At 42.0% G+C, this 14,536-nt stretch overlaps 1 protein-coding gene across 16 annotated transcripts in view; it reads left to right on the forward strand.

The window, feature by feature from the left end:
* The window catches only part of ARHGEF33 (Rho guanine nucleotide exchange factor 33), a 118,745-nt gene that overhangs the window by 38,218 nt on the left and 65,991 nt on the right, over nucleotides 1–14,536 (forward strand). For all 16 annotated transcript variants that reach the window (XM_086700418.1, XM_086700423.1, XM_086700413.1 and 13 more), the window contains 4 exons: nucleotides 2,187–2,246; nucleotides 3,300–3,524; nucleotides 8,356–8,485; nucleotides 13,946–14,078. In XM_086700418.1, the coding sequence (XP_086556544.1) occupies nucleotides 2,187–2,246; nucleotides 3,300–3,524; nucleotides 8,356–8,485; nucleotides 13,946–14,078 (548 nt within the window). The remainder of the gene's footprint in view (nucleotides 1–2,186; nucleotides 2,247–3,299; nucleotides 3,525–8,355; nucleotides 8,486–13,945; nucleotides 14,079–14,536) is intronic.

The raw sequence follows: 14,536 nt of genomic DNA on the forward strand, positions 1-14,536 counted from the left end.
AGATGCTAGAAAACTGTTCCTGGGCAGTCCTAAAGAAACTGGCTTTCCATCCAGTTCCATCTATCTGTAACCATGTCCAGTTCCACGTTTGCTACACTTCTGTATGCTCAGCAATGTCCAGCAAAGCACTTCTACACAGGAGAGTGAATGCAGACGTTAACATTGTTTAGAGGAATTGTCCCGTCTGTCTCTCTCTCTGTCTCTCTCTCTCTCTTGATCTCTCGTTTTTGTTTTTGTTTTTTTTTTTTTTTGTCACATCTAGAAAATCTCCAAGAGTCTCAAGGGCTTCTGAACCAATTGTAACCTCCTCAGTGGCAGTGCTGGTGGTTCCTACCCTTATGGCTGAAGGAACAATATATTCATAGACAGTAAATATGTTCTGCATAATTAAATTTAAAAATCTAAATCAGGGGATGCCTGGGTGGCTCAGTCAGTTAAGCAACCAACTTAGCCTCAGGTCATGATCTCAGGGTTTGGGGGTTTGAGCTCCGCATTGAGTGAGTACAAGCCCTGCTCTGGGCTCTGCACTCTCTCCCCCTCTCTCTGCACCTCACGGGATTCTCTCTCTCTCCCTCTCTCTCTGCCCCTCACTCACAAGCGCTCTCTCTTTCTTTCATTAATCAATCTAAATCAGATGGCTTTTAAAAAAATTTTTTTTAAACTTTTTTTTTTTTTTTTTTGAGAGACAGAGAGAGACAAAGCGTGAGCAGGGGAGGGGCAGAGAGAGAGGGAGACACAGATTCTGAAGCAGGCTCCAGGCTCTCAGCTGTCTGCACAGAGCCCAATGCAGGGCTCGAACCCACAAACCATGAGATTATGACCTGAGCCAAAGTCCAGGGCTTAACCAACTGAGCCACCCAGGCGCCCCTAAATCAGATGGATTTTACTCAGTAAAACTTCTAAGTATGGATTTGCTTTTATTTCTGTAAGGTTTTTTTGTTTTGTTTTTGTTTTTGTTTTTTTACCTCTTTGAGTAGTTACTTTTGAGACCAGTAGGTGCAGCTTGGCAAAACTCCCTGATCCATCTGGGGAATGAGGGGGTTCATCACAAAGGGTTCTATTTTCTTTGCTCCATGTCATGAAGAACATGATGTAAAAGGATGATCTTATTAGGAAAGAATACAGGACAGCCTTGGAAAGTAGAGGGCAGATCGATGCCAAGTGTGGGGAAGTTGAACATGTTCACAAGACAAAAGGTTTAAAATGATAACTTGCAAAGTGCTCGATGGAGTTCATTTAGCTGCGTGATGGTAACCCTCCTTCCCCCACTGTTATAACAGAGGTAGCTTATATAACATAGTTGATTCGTAGCTGCTGCTATGACTCTCTTAGGAGATTGCAGTCAAGGTGCTGACTCTTCCACTACCCATTCGTCTTTCCTCCTATCCATCCATCATCCCAGACACTGACTTAGATGGTGGGAGATAGTAGTGAACAAAACAACAAACACTCCTGCCCTCCTGGAGCCTTTGTTCTGAAGGAAGCAGACAATGAACAAGATACATAAAATATGTAGTTTGTCAGTGATAAGGGGGAAAATAAACACAGGTGTAATTTTAGAGAGGGTTCCAGGTAAAGACCTGAAGGAAGTGAGGAAGTGAGCTCCTACATACCATAGGGAAGAAAGGGAACAGGTCCCGGTGGGAACACAGCCAAGATTTCAAGGAAGAACAGGAGCAGTGGGGCTAAGGCAGAGTGAACAAGGGAGACAAGGGGAGATGGGGTTTTAAAAAAAGAAGGAAACACCAGGCAGGGAAGGGAGCAGATATTTTAGAGCCTAATGGTCATTATACAGCCTCTGGCTTATGGGAAGCCATTGGAGGGCTAAGCAGAGGAGTGACAGGGTCTGACTTACATATGAGCAGTGTTGTTCCCGCTCTTCCCATCATCACCATCCTCTCCATCATAGTTAAATAATAATTTAGCTCTTACTGTGTATAGGTTACACATAATAACTGATTTAATTCTTACGGTAGTCTATGAGGTAAATGCCACTTAATATATCTTTTTACAGATGGGAAAATAGTGCTTGCCACTATATTGAGATTTTATTATTATTTTTTTTACTGCTCTGTCTCTTTCAGTAAACTGTCAACTTTGAGTCTGTCCCCAATGTCTGGCTCATAGAAGGTGCCAGCCCATGTTAGTGGAATGAGTACTGATTGAAAGCTTTCCTTCCTCTGCAGCTCAAGAGTCCCGATCCATGCATGTAGGAGACAGTAATGTGAAGGGGATGATGGGTCCTGGTAAGTGGCTCTGTTTTTAGTTCTCTTCTCTTCTAGCAAGTATACCCTTTCCCTGCTTTTACCTTTCCTGTTTCTACTCCCTCAGTCCCAAAGCAGGCATGAAAGAACTCAGGCAAAGAGAAAGCACTATGGTTACTAAGAATCTGAGATGAATGGTGGGGTAGGTCAGTGACTCAGCTAAACCCAAGGAGCGAGAATGGGTCGGGATGTTTAAGACAAAGCCAGAATCCTTGGTTCTTTCTGGCTCATTTCAATTATCAATGAAATAACATTCACGGGAAACCTACAGACGTACGTAGCATGACCTAAGTTTTCTGTGGACACATTTTATAGTTTAATTTAAAAGTTATTTGCTTAATAGACAATTCACCAGTATTTTACAAATTATTTCATCTTCCCTCCCTCCATTCCTCCTTCCTTTTTGCACCTTACCATTATCAGGACCAAGGAAGACAAATTCCACAAAAAAAACATTGTTTTTGGCATCTTTCTTCTGTATTTTTTTCTCTGGTGTGCTCACCTAAAAGGAAGGAGATACAGGGAGTCAACGTACACTATTACAAATTAATATATTATTATATAAATGTTTTAATTTTTTTTAATGTTTATTTATTCTCTCTATCTGAGAGAGAGCAGAGCCTGAGTGGGGGAGGGGCAGAGAGCAAGGGAAACACAAAATCCGAAGCAGGCTTCAGGCTCTGAACTCTCAGCACAGAGCCTGATGCAGGGCTCAAACCCGCGAACTGTGACATCATGAGCTGAGCCAAAGTCAGCGCTTAACTGACTGAGCCACCCAGGCACCCCTATAAATTTATTTTTTAAAGTGCCTTAGGTTAGTAGAAACTACATACAAAGAATAAGGATGTATAGGCCAGAAACAGACAGAGGTGATCCTTTGTAATTGTGGAAACTTTAATCCTTAGTTGATGTATTTAATCCTCAAGTGGAGGGGGTAGTTATACCCAAACAGGGGCATACTATTTAACCGTTAACAACAAATACAATTTTTTTTTTTTTTTAACTCAGATATTGATGGCGGGTGCTATTTTTCAGGAATGAACCCAACAACTCCTGAAGCGGAAGAAAACCTTAAGCCTTGTCTTTCGGCTGATATCCAGCCCAAAGGCCATCTCTCATCTGGTGTGTGGAGGCAGCCCAAGGATGGTAAAGAATGGGGAGAAGAATATGTCACGAAAGACCACCCAGATAAACTCAAGGACGCTGGCCAGCCCAGGCACAGTTCTCTGGAAAATGTTTTATGCGAAACCTCTTTAGCTGGTAAGCCCTAGAGGGGAATGCAGGCCGAAAGTGTGAAGAACGGGAAGCCTACAGGCTACAATTCTTGCAATTTAGATTCAGTGGAGATATGAGACCACCTGGTCTCCAGTTTTCTTTTCAGATGAACACTAAAGCCTGTAGAGGGGAAGGGACTCACCCGAGGTCACATGGCAGGCTTGGGACCACCACCTTGATTCTGGGGATCGATGACATCTAGAAATGCAGTGCTTTGGGAGAAAAAAGGCATAAAGGTGGTGGAGAAGAGGGCAGAATTTTGTGAACTCTTTTGTCAGTGACGCAGAATCTTCCATATGTGCATCTTGGATCGGAAGTCTGCCACCAAAATACCAGATACTGCATCAAGGTCTGTCTTCCCTCCCTCCCTCGTTTCCTTCCTTCCTCTCCTTTCTATCACTAGTTGCTACTGAACACCTATTATATGGCACATAATGGCATTTCCCTCTGGCTATTTTGTGGGAGGTAATTTTCAAAAATTAATTTTTATTATCAAACACATGAAAAAATAAAGAGTACCGAAAGGTTTATTATGAAGAAAGCAGCAACCCCTTTAAATTGTTTTCACCGTTTCTTCTGGTACTTGCTTCTGTGTTTTGAAACCAGTTTATGCTGCTATTTTTTTTTTTATCAGTACTTTGCTGAGGGTGGATTTACATAAAGCAAAATTCACAAAACCTAAGTTTAAGCTTATTGACTTTTTATGTATGTATGTATACCCCCTTGTGATCACTCTCTGGATCAAGATATATAATATTTCTGTTACCTCAGAGAGCTCTCTCATGCACCTGAAGAACCACTCTTCTGACTTCAGTCACCATAAATTAGTTTTGTCTGTTCTGGAACTTCATATGGAGGGAATAATACAATGTATACTCTTTTGAGTCAGACTCCTTTCTCTCAATACACTATGTGTCTTTCATTCAGTAGTTCAATCACATGGAATATATTTACCACAATTTGCCTATCTATTTTCCTGTTGATGGACATTTGGACTGTTACCGGTGTAGGACCATTATAAATAAAACTGGTATGAATATTCTCATCTAAGTCTTTTTTGGATGTATGCCCTCATTTCTCTTGGATGTATACCTAGAAGTGAAATCTCTAGATTCTGGGATAGGATTATACTTAACTTTTTTTTTTTTTTTCAACGTTTTTATTTATTTTTGGGACAGAGAGAGACAGGGCATGAACGGGGGAGGGGCAGAGAGAGAGAGGGAGACACAGAATCGGAAACAGGCTCCAGGCTCTGAGCCATCAGCCCAGAGCCTGACGCGGGGCTGGAACTCACGGACCGCGAGATCGTGACCTGGCTGAAGTCGGACGCTTAACCGACTGCGCCACCCAGATGCCCCGGATTATGCTTAACTTTGAAAGAAAACATCAAACAGTTTTCCAAAGAGGTTGGGACATTTTATACTCCTACCACTAATGTCTGAGAGTTCTGGTTGTTTGACATCCTTCCCAATATTTAGTATGGTCAGTCTTTGAAATTTTAGCCATTCTCATGGGGGTGTAACTGGTATCATATTGTAGTTTTAATTTGCACTTTCCTGATGACTTATGATGTTGAAAATCTTTTCGCATGCTAATTGGTTATTTGTACATCTTCTTTTATGAAGTGCCTCTTCTTATTATCAATTACTAGGATTTCTTAATATATTTTGGATATGAGTTCTTAGATGTATGTGCAGAGAATATTTAATTCTGGTATGTGGCTTGCTTTTTCACTTTCTTAATATTCTTTTGATGAATGGATGCTCTTAACTTTGATAAGGTTTATCAATTTTAAACTTAAATTTTTTTTTAATGTTTATTTATTTTTGAAAGAGAGAGAGAGAGAGAGACAGAGACAGAGACAGAGAGGGAACAAGCGGGGGAGGGGCAGAGAGAGGGAGACACAGAATCCAAAGCAGGCTCCATATGCTGTCAGCATAGAGCCCAACCTGGGGCTCCAACCCCCGGGCCGTGAGATCATGACCTGAGCTGAAGTTGATGCTTACCTGCCTGAGCCACCCCAGCACCCCAATTTTAAACTTTTTAAATAGATCATGACTTATGTGTCCTTCCAAGAGATCTTCACCTATCCCAAAGTTGTGAAGATATTCTAGTTTGTTTTCTTCTAAAATCTTTATAGTTTTAGCTTTCACATTTAGATCTATTACTTATCTTTTGTTGTTGTTGTTAAGTAAATTCTACACCCAACATGGGGCTCAAACTCATGACCTTGAGATCAAGAGTTGCATGCTCTACCAACTGAGCCAGCCAGGCGCCCCAATCTATTAATCTTGAATAAATTTTGATGTATGGTGTGAGGGAGTCCAGATTCTTTTTTTTCCTCATGTGATTATTCAGTTGCTTCAGCACCTTTTATTGAAAATATCTTCCTTTCCATATTGAATTGCATAGAGAACGTCAAGTGATCACATTTGGGTGGGTCTAATTCTAGACTCTATGTTCTTTTTATTCCAATTAGCAGAGAATTTACATCTTTATAGTATTGAGTCTTCCGATCAAAGAATGTGGTATATGTCTCCCTTTACATAGGTCTTCTTTAATTTTTCTTAGCAGTGTAATGGAAAATCTTTCATTTACATTTTCCTTCTTTTCCCCAGAAGCATTTGTCCGAGACCTCTGTCCTCCTGCTCCGTGCTGGCCTGTTGCACTGCTGCCTTCCCGGGACTTCCCACTCTTCCTAGGAATTCCCTTCATAGTTCTATGCTAGATTCCTGTTTGTTTTTATCTTGTGTGTCCTTCTTGGTTTCTCGGTTTACTTCTCGTTTGATGGAACCTATTGTCCAGTAGCTTCCACATACTTTGTTGATAATTTAGGTGAATATAAAATCTTTTCCCCTCATCATTTTGAAGCCATTGTTCCATTGTGTTCTAATTCCTCATGTTACTGTTGGAAAGCCCAGTACCACTCTGATCCCCAGTCCTTTGTATGTTACTGGATTTTTCTCTCTGGTAACTTTTAGGATCTTCTCTTTACCTCTGGTGTGCTGAAGTGTCACAGCGGTGCGAGAGTCTTTTTCATTAATTACGCTGAGCACAATGGGCTCTTTCTTCTAGAAATGAGTGTCCTGGTATTTTTTTTTTTTCTATTATTCATTTGATAATATGCTCTCATCCATTTTCTTTCTTTTCTCTGAAACTTCTACTAATTTGATGTTGGGTCTCATGGATTTTCTCCACTACCATCTTTTTCTAGTCTATTTTTCTTCAACATGTCTTTCTTGTTTTGGGGGTGGGGGAGTAGGGAAGAAGGCAGGAAACCTCCTTGACTTTACTTTCCACTCTTCATCTTTGAAAAAATGCCAAAAAGTTTCTTTTTCTCCTCCTCCTTCTTCTGGAGTGTTCTCTTTTCTTAAAACAAAACAAAAACAAAAAACAAACAAACAAAAAAACCAGCATCATGTAACTATTAAAAATTTTTTTCCCCTAATGTTTATTTATTTTTGAGAGAGAGAGAGAGAGACAGAGCACAAGCAGGGAAGGGCCAGAGAGGAAGACACAGATCTGAAGCAGGCTCCAGGCTCTGAGATGTCAGCACAGAGCCCGATGTGCAACTTGAACTCACAGACCTTGAGATCATGACCTGAGCCAAAGTCAGCCACCTAACTCACTGAGCCACCCAGGCACCTCTAGCATCATGTAACTATTAAATGATTAGAATGTTTTTCTCGTACCTCTTTGAGGTATTAACTGTAGGATTTTTAAAAAGTTTTGTTTCTCCATTGTCTCTTTTATTAAGGTATATATAATTGACATGCAACATTATATTAATTTTAGATGTGCAGCATAATGATTTGATATTTGTATATACAGTGAAATGATCACTACAGTAAGTCTGGTTAACATTGTCACTATACATAACTACACTTTTTTTTTTTTCTTGCCAGAACTTCATGTCTACTCTTTTAGTACCTTTCAACTATGCAATATGATATTATTAACCATAGTCACCATGCTATACATTCCATCTCCTGCATTGTCTCTATTTATTCCTAATGGGTAAATACCTTTTTATTCATATACATACAGCCCTAAATAAAAAGAAACTGCAAAATTCTATATTGGCCAAGCTTATCAGGAAATGGGCTTCACTGTAGGCTAATCGGGTGGCAAATTAACTTTTTGATAGGTGACTTCCTTATGTCAGTGTCTGTAGGTCTTTATTCCTTGGAGAGTTCCATTTCTTCAGTGGTAGATCCTCCAGTCTCCTGCCTGAAGAGTGGCAGGAGTGGGAACTGGCATTGTGGGAAGACCTCCAGAGGAAGGGGCTGGGGGGGGGGGGTGTCTCCCTGTTCCTCCAGAAGGACACAAGCCTTCTGAGTTCCCTTGTTTTCCTTTTGGCATCTCAACTCTTCCTTCTCCTCTCTGATGTTTTTAGTCCAGACCCCAGAGATAAGGGCCCCTCTAGTTTAGTTTTTCCCATTTTCGCATGGGGCATAAATGAGGAAGCCATGTGGCATGGGGGGAGGGGCCTGGAAGTTCAATTGCACTTTATGTAGACCATGTCTCCTGTTTTCAGCATTGCTCCTAAATTGCACTTTCTGTGGCGCCTGGTGCCTCCACTTCTTGAGCCTTTCTGCTTCTTAGCAGATTTTCCATCTGCAGATGAGAACACCAAGGTTTTGTGCCCTCACTCTGCTGAATTAATTACCATGCTTCCATTCTGTTTTTCATCTTCCAAAAATTTGCCGATGTCTCTTTTTATTGGGTTTACTGTCTTTTTATTGCTTTCTATAATTTAACAGAGTTTTGGGAAGGAGTGGTTGACAAAAATTCCCTCTTTGATTTATTTTTAAAGCTAAAAGACAGACCGTGGCTCTAGAACTGCTTGAATCGGAAAGAAAATACGTCATCAACATCTCTCTGATCCTGAAGATCAAGGCAACGTTCCAAGGGTCAGATGGAAAGAGGAATTCCAAAGAGAGAAGGTACCCATGTATTCATTGCCTTTCCTTTTTCAGATTGCTTAAGATCTAAGGTAAGTTGTTTATTGTTTCCATTTGGGGAATTCTGGGACCTGTGAGGAGTTCCAGGAATAGTCTTTGAAAAGAGCGTAGGCAGTGATAGCAGGTAACCCCTGGCAAGTCACAAATTTAGATAAGGAACTGAGTATAGTCTCTGGGGCCTTCAGTATCCCTGGCATGTCTGTAAAGAACCTAAAGGGAAAATAAATGCTACAGTGAGGGAGATGTTGCTCTCTGTTGACATCTGCATGTTCTCATGGGAACCACAGGTCTCACGGGGGGTGTAAGGGAATGGACGCAGGGAGGTCTGAAGCACTAAGTGGCCATCAGATAAATGGCATGGGGCTGGTTAACCCTGGGACTTGGATCTTTCTCATTTGTTCGGGTGGTCCCATAGTACCGAATGGTGCACAAGTGGTGTGTGTATGTGGTGTGTGTGTGTATGGTGTGTGTGTTGTGGGGCAGTGCTTCCACAGGGTCTGGAGCATGCTGGCCCCAAGATTACAACACTCTTTTGACGGGTATCTGTCCATAATCTTTCTATTTTCTCCGCCTCTTCTCCATTGAGAAAAGTAGGAAGGAGGAAACTCTGGTTTGGTGGAAAGGACTAATGTGATGAAGATGGAATAATCCAGATTAGTTGAGGAAAAGGTCAATCCAAAAGCTTGGAAAGTCTAGATTATGGCCTATTATAGATAAACGTAGCATTACCTGTTTAAATACGCTATCAGGTAATAGACACTGATGGTTCATATTGTGAATCTATCTAGGGAAGCCCCTAATTGTCAAATTTTCCTGCTCTTTTCCATCCCCTCATTTTACTTGGCTTTGTGGCTACCAACAAGGTACCTAGTCACCAGAGCACAAAGCTTCCCCTAGCTAAATGGCCGAGATGAGGGGATACTCCCTGACAAACTCGAAAGTGACTTGACTATTTTCGAGAATTATTTTACTGCAAAACTGAGGTAAACAAAGCATAGAAAACAAGGGACAGAAAGGGTGATGTGACATGGTGAAAGCTCTGACCACTGGAGGCCCTGGACCAGGCTTCACCTTTTCTCAGTGGCCACCTAGATTCCTGCTGGTTGTTCCTTCCCCATCTGGCCCCTTAATTCCCCTGCTAGACTCCAATCTTACATATGAATCAAATGTAAAGGCAAGTCTACCTCTGGGTGTGGTTTTGCTTCCACATCTGAGATACTAAGCCAGCAGCCTCTCTTCCTTGTCCCTGAAAATTTGGGGATGGGGTAAGGAGAGAGAATTGTTCATTTTGGATCACAGTAATTAGGCATTTCAGTCATAACTTCATGAAACCTTCACAAGAACCCTGTGAACCCTGTCTTACAGATGAAGAGACTCAGGTCCAGAGGGGTTTAAAGCCACATGGCCAATTAGTGCCCGAATTCAAACCCAGGCTTGTGTACCCCTGTCCCTGTGATCTTTCCACATCATGCCACTTCTCTAAGGACCTTGTAGTTTCAAAGACGTCACCTGACTGACAAGCACTATATCAAGTTTCTCAGCCAGAAGCAGACTTTCTGTTTCTTCCCATCTCACAACTTACGCTTCCCTTCAACAGCCCACAGGTTCTTACTTCAGATCTCAACTGATTTGTCAGGTAGGGATGCTAGAAATGTGCTTGGCTCACGGAAGCTCTCTTCGACTTGCCGTCACTTCCTGCTTGTCTAAGATGTTCTCCTATGATCCATTGCTGAGGAAGGACTAATCTCCCCCAAATCCTGAGATTAAAAAAAAAATTAAAACTATTATACAAAATTCCATGAAAGTAAGATAAGTTATTCCTGATATCCATGATGATGCTATGCATGTTAGTTATTTACTAAGCTGACCCTCTTTTTTCTTTTCATAGATCAAGATGAGAAAAGCTTTAAGTTGATACTCTCAGTCTTACTGATATAAAGATTCTAGTTCTGAGCTTTGCAGTGTTGCCATTTTTCCACCCTAGGGTTAGATTTCCATTATCCTCCTTCAGTGACTACATTTCTTCTTTTTTCTAAGCTTTTCTGAAGCCTCCGTGTGTGCTTTAAATAGACCAGCTGAATGAAAACAGCAGAATGGGATTATTCCTTTTCTCTACTGACATTTTCCCCCATGTAAAGATGAAAATAAGTTAATAACATTTCCTATCTCTCCCATCACATATTGCAAGGCTTCAGCACTTTCTGCTCCTGCTGAAAAGTAACCTGGGGGTGAAAATAAAACTCACCGTAACTATAACCTGACACTCAAAACTGAGGTTGCCACATCTTCTCAAACCTTTAAGATACAACTTTAGGATTTCCCTAGGGGGGAAAAAAGGCTTCCAGAGCCTCCTCAGCCTGTTTCAAGCCCGCCCTGCTTCTGGGCTGGAAACTGCAGTGGCACAAGCTACCAGCGGAGGTCTGAGTGGAACATGTGGGCTGTTGTTCATTTGCTGGAGGATCACAGAAGTTGGAGTTCTTGGATTTTTCTGGTCTGATTCACTCTATAGATAGAATTATAAGCTCAGGATCAAATAGTCCTGTCTGTCTGAATACTTGTAGGGAGGGGCAAAGTCAGCTTGACTTGACTGCCAGTTAGTCTTATAAGCTAAACTCCAGCGCCACATCCACCAAGAACTCAGTGTGCTACAGATCACCACCAGGTGGCGAATGTTTCATTATCCACGCGGGTCAGATTGGGTCACATCCTGCTGCTGAAACTCAGGAGTTATTTTGGCCTAAAATTGAACTGGCAAGAGCTAAGTTATTAATTTGAAACTATAACTGGGTTTTCTTTCATTGCTTTTAGTTTATTTCCCTTGTTTTTAAGTACTGTAGTGTGGGAGTTGAAATAACTTGAAGGTTTTAAAAAACAATAAACAAATTCACGTTGCCGTAATTTCACTCCTGGTAAGGAACAGATAAGAAGTTGAGCATTTAATACTTTCATCTTCATGAAAAAGTTGCTTCTGAGAATCACGTCTGGCTCTAGGCAAAACAGTGAAATAGGTTATGTGTGTGTGTGTGTCTATACTGCTTGCCTTCTTTCTCTCTCTGTTCTCCATCTCCTGGCTCACTTTCTCCACACTCGTCTCCAATTTCAAATAATAACCTTATTAAATAGAACATTTTTTCCCCAATATTTGGTGAAGAACCCACCACAAGTCATTGTTCTTCCTGTAACTTATGTGTTTCCATAATACTTGATGGGGGCATTAGCCTTTTCTGACCCTCATCCCTCACCCTGAAATCTCTGTTACCCCAGTGGACAGTCCAGGAGGTACTTGGACTCCAACCAAGTTACCAGCTCTCCAACTCTGTAAGTACACTGATCACCATGTAGCAGAAGGCAGCTGTCTCAAAAGAAAGAGAAAGAAGGTGAGCTCAGGTGAGGCCACGCAAGGCCAGGAGAGCAGTAAAGAGAGAAAAAAAGGAAAGGGGTAATCTAAGAGATATTACAAAACCTAAAAGGACAACCTATCTCCAAGTCAGATCTTACCATGGTGTGGGGCCCTAACAGCTTTCAGTGTCACATCAGGAATATCACCGGAAGCCATGGAAGCCTTGGGTGGGGAGGAATCTTTCACATCTAGACCTTTTGCTGGCACAGTGTTTCACTTGTTCAGTTCCATCAGTTGTGCTTTCCTCCAGCAATGTTATGGTTTCCTCCCAGTCAGACTGTCTCCTAGCCACTCCTCCAAATTCCCTCTGATCCAGACAGGGATCACTTAGATCTCCTAAGCCCACTATGCCAGCCATAAGAGCTCAGGAAGCGCAGACCAGCTGGCTTTGCATATGCGGAGACCAGTGGCACAGGAGGTGGAGGGGGAAAAGGCAGGAATGAAGGAGGCCTTGTATCTTTTCACAGGGGGCTGGGTACCCTCTCCAATCTGTGTGTCTTCTCTGAGCTATAGCTCCAGGGGAGTCTTTGCTTTCCTTGGAGATGGGTTGAAAGACCTCTTACCAAACTGATGGTCTTTCTACTGTTCTCAACAAAGGTCTGCTTGTTCAGGGTGGACAAAGCACACCAACTGTCCACTAACTTACTCTCGTTGGACCCTGGAGAAATATCCACGTAAGTTCAGCTCTTAGTGACAAGCAGGCCAGCACTTTCATCTTTGTTAAACGTGTGGTCTTCAAAACACAAGGGAACCTACTTTCAGTTCCCATAAGTCACCAAGTTAGGGCTCAGATCCCTGCTGTAGCCCAGCAAGACTCCATTTCCTTGCAGCTTGCATCCTTGTTCCCATAGGCCTCTGATTGTCCCACTCTTCTCCATCCACCCCCTTCTTCCTCCCATGATTCTTTCTCTCTCTCCTCTCCACTGTGTCCTTCTCTGACACTTCTCCTCCCTTCATTTCCTCTGAAAAAACAACAAAACAAAACAACCAAAAAACAAAAACAGACAAAAAAAGAGGCACACTAAGGGATGGGGGAGAGGGCTGTGAGAGTAGGAAGGGGCTCTGTGAAACTCCTGGGAGTAACAGGCCAGGCCTGGTCTACAGCCTTCCCAGGCAAGTCTCTGTCCTTGCTCAGTTTTCCTCTTGGATAATGAAGGGAAGGGAAATGAACACTTTCATATGCCTGTCCCCTGAGCGTCTAGTTGCCAGCTTTAAACAAGTTTTCCTTCTTCCCTAAATCAGTCTCTTACCCAGTAGCTAAGAATGACCAAGTGCCACCTCAGTGCTGTTGTCTACAACACTAATTAGAATACACTATTTTGCACATCAAGTGGAAATAACTTTAAAATTTTGGAAAAGATTTCCCTGAGAATTTCCACTGTCACATAAATGAGAGAGTAACAGTTTGGCTTTAAAAAGGCCATTCAGGGGCGCCTGGGTGGCGCAGTCGGTTAAGCGTCCGACTTCAGCCAGGTCACGATCTCGCGGTCCGGGAGTTCGAGCCCCGCGTCAGGCTCTGGGCTGATGGCTCAGAGCCTGGAGCCTGTTTCCGATTCTGTGTCTCCCTCTCTCTCTGCCCCTCCCCCGTTCATGCTCTGTCTCTCTCTGTCCCAAAAATAAATAAATGTTAAAAAAAAATAAAATAAAAAAATAAAAAAAAAATAAAAAGGCCATTCAAGGGGTGCCGGGATGGCTTTGTTGGGAGAGCGTGTGACTCTTGATCTCAGGGTTGTGAGTTTGAGCCCCTTATTGGGTGTACAGATTACTAAAAAAAATAAGCTTAAAAAAAAAGCCATTCAAGTGATATGCTCCTTATTAGTACAATATAGATTTGTGTAGGAACCATTGCTAATGGGTCTTTTTACATCCTGAGGATATTTTCTGTGAGGTCTACAATGGCAAACTTTAAAAAAAAAAATCCTGAATGCAGAGCTCAGAATATTTTGAATGACTGGGAAAATGGGACCTCCTGCATATGTTCTTATAGGCTCTTTTCTTCTCTACACCTGGTTTGTGTGATCCTATCTCTATTCTGTTTCAAGCCTCTTCCCTGGTTCTTTACGGTACCTTGTCCAGCAGCACCTCGATTTGCTCCATGCTCTGCAGGAAAGGGTCTTGAAGTGGCCACGCCAAGGAGTTCTTGGAGATTTATTCCTTAAATTAACAAATGATGAGGTAAGTTGTAAAAAAAAAAAAAAATCCTGCATAAACTTGAATTACATGCACCTGTGTCTCTCTTGTCTGCTTCTCTGAATGGAGAACCTCAAACCAGTGATTTTTCAGAGATAGGAAACCTGCTGAGATCTAGTCTAACCTCCTCACTCTACAGATAACGAAATAAAGTTCAGAGACATTAAAAGACTTTGCTGAAATCACCCGGCTAGCTAGGCAGTCATGGATCTGTTACCCAAGTCTCCTAACCTCTAGCCCATCGCTTTCCCCTGTACTATGTAGAACGGCTCATTGAGTATGCACGTAAGTGTGTGTGTGTGTATTTGTCTGTCTATCTATCTATCTATCTATCTATCTATCTATCTATCTATCTATACATATCCATCCATCCAACATTAGTATAGGGGGGTTTGTATATGTGCTTGTATTTCTCACCTAATTTCATTCCTTAGCGGTATTTA

Source organism: Puma concolor, chromosome A3, assembly GCF_028749965.1.
Source record: "Puma concolor isolate L17-30 chromosome A3, mPumCon1.1.hap2, whole genome shotgun sequence".
NCBI classification, from domain to species: domain Eukaryota; kingdom Metazoa; phylum Chordata; class Mammalia; order Carnivora; family Felidae; genus Puma; species Puma concolor.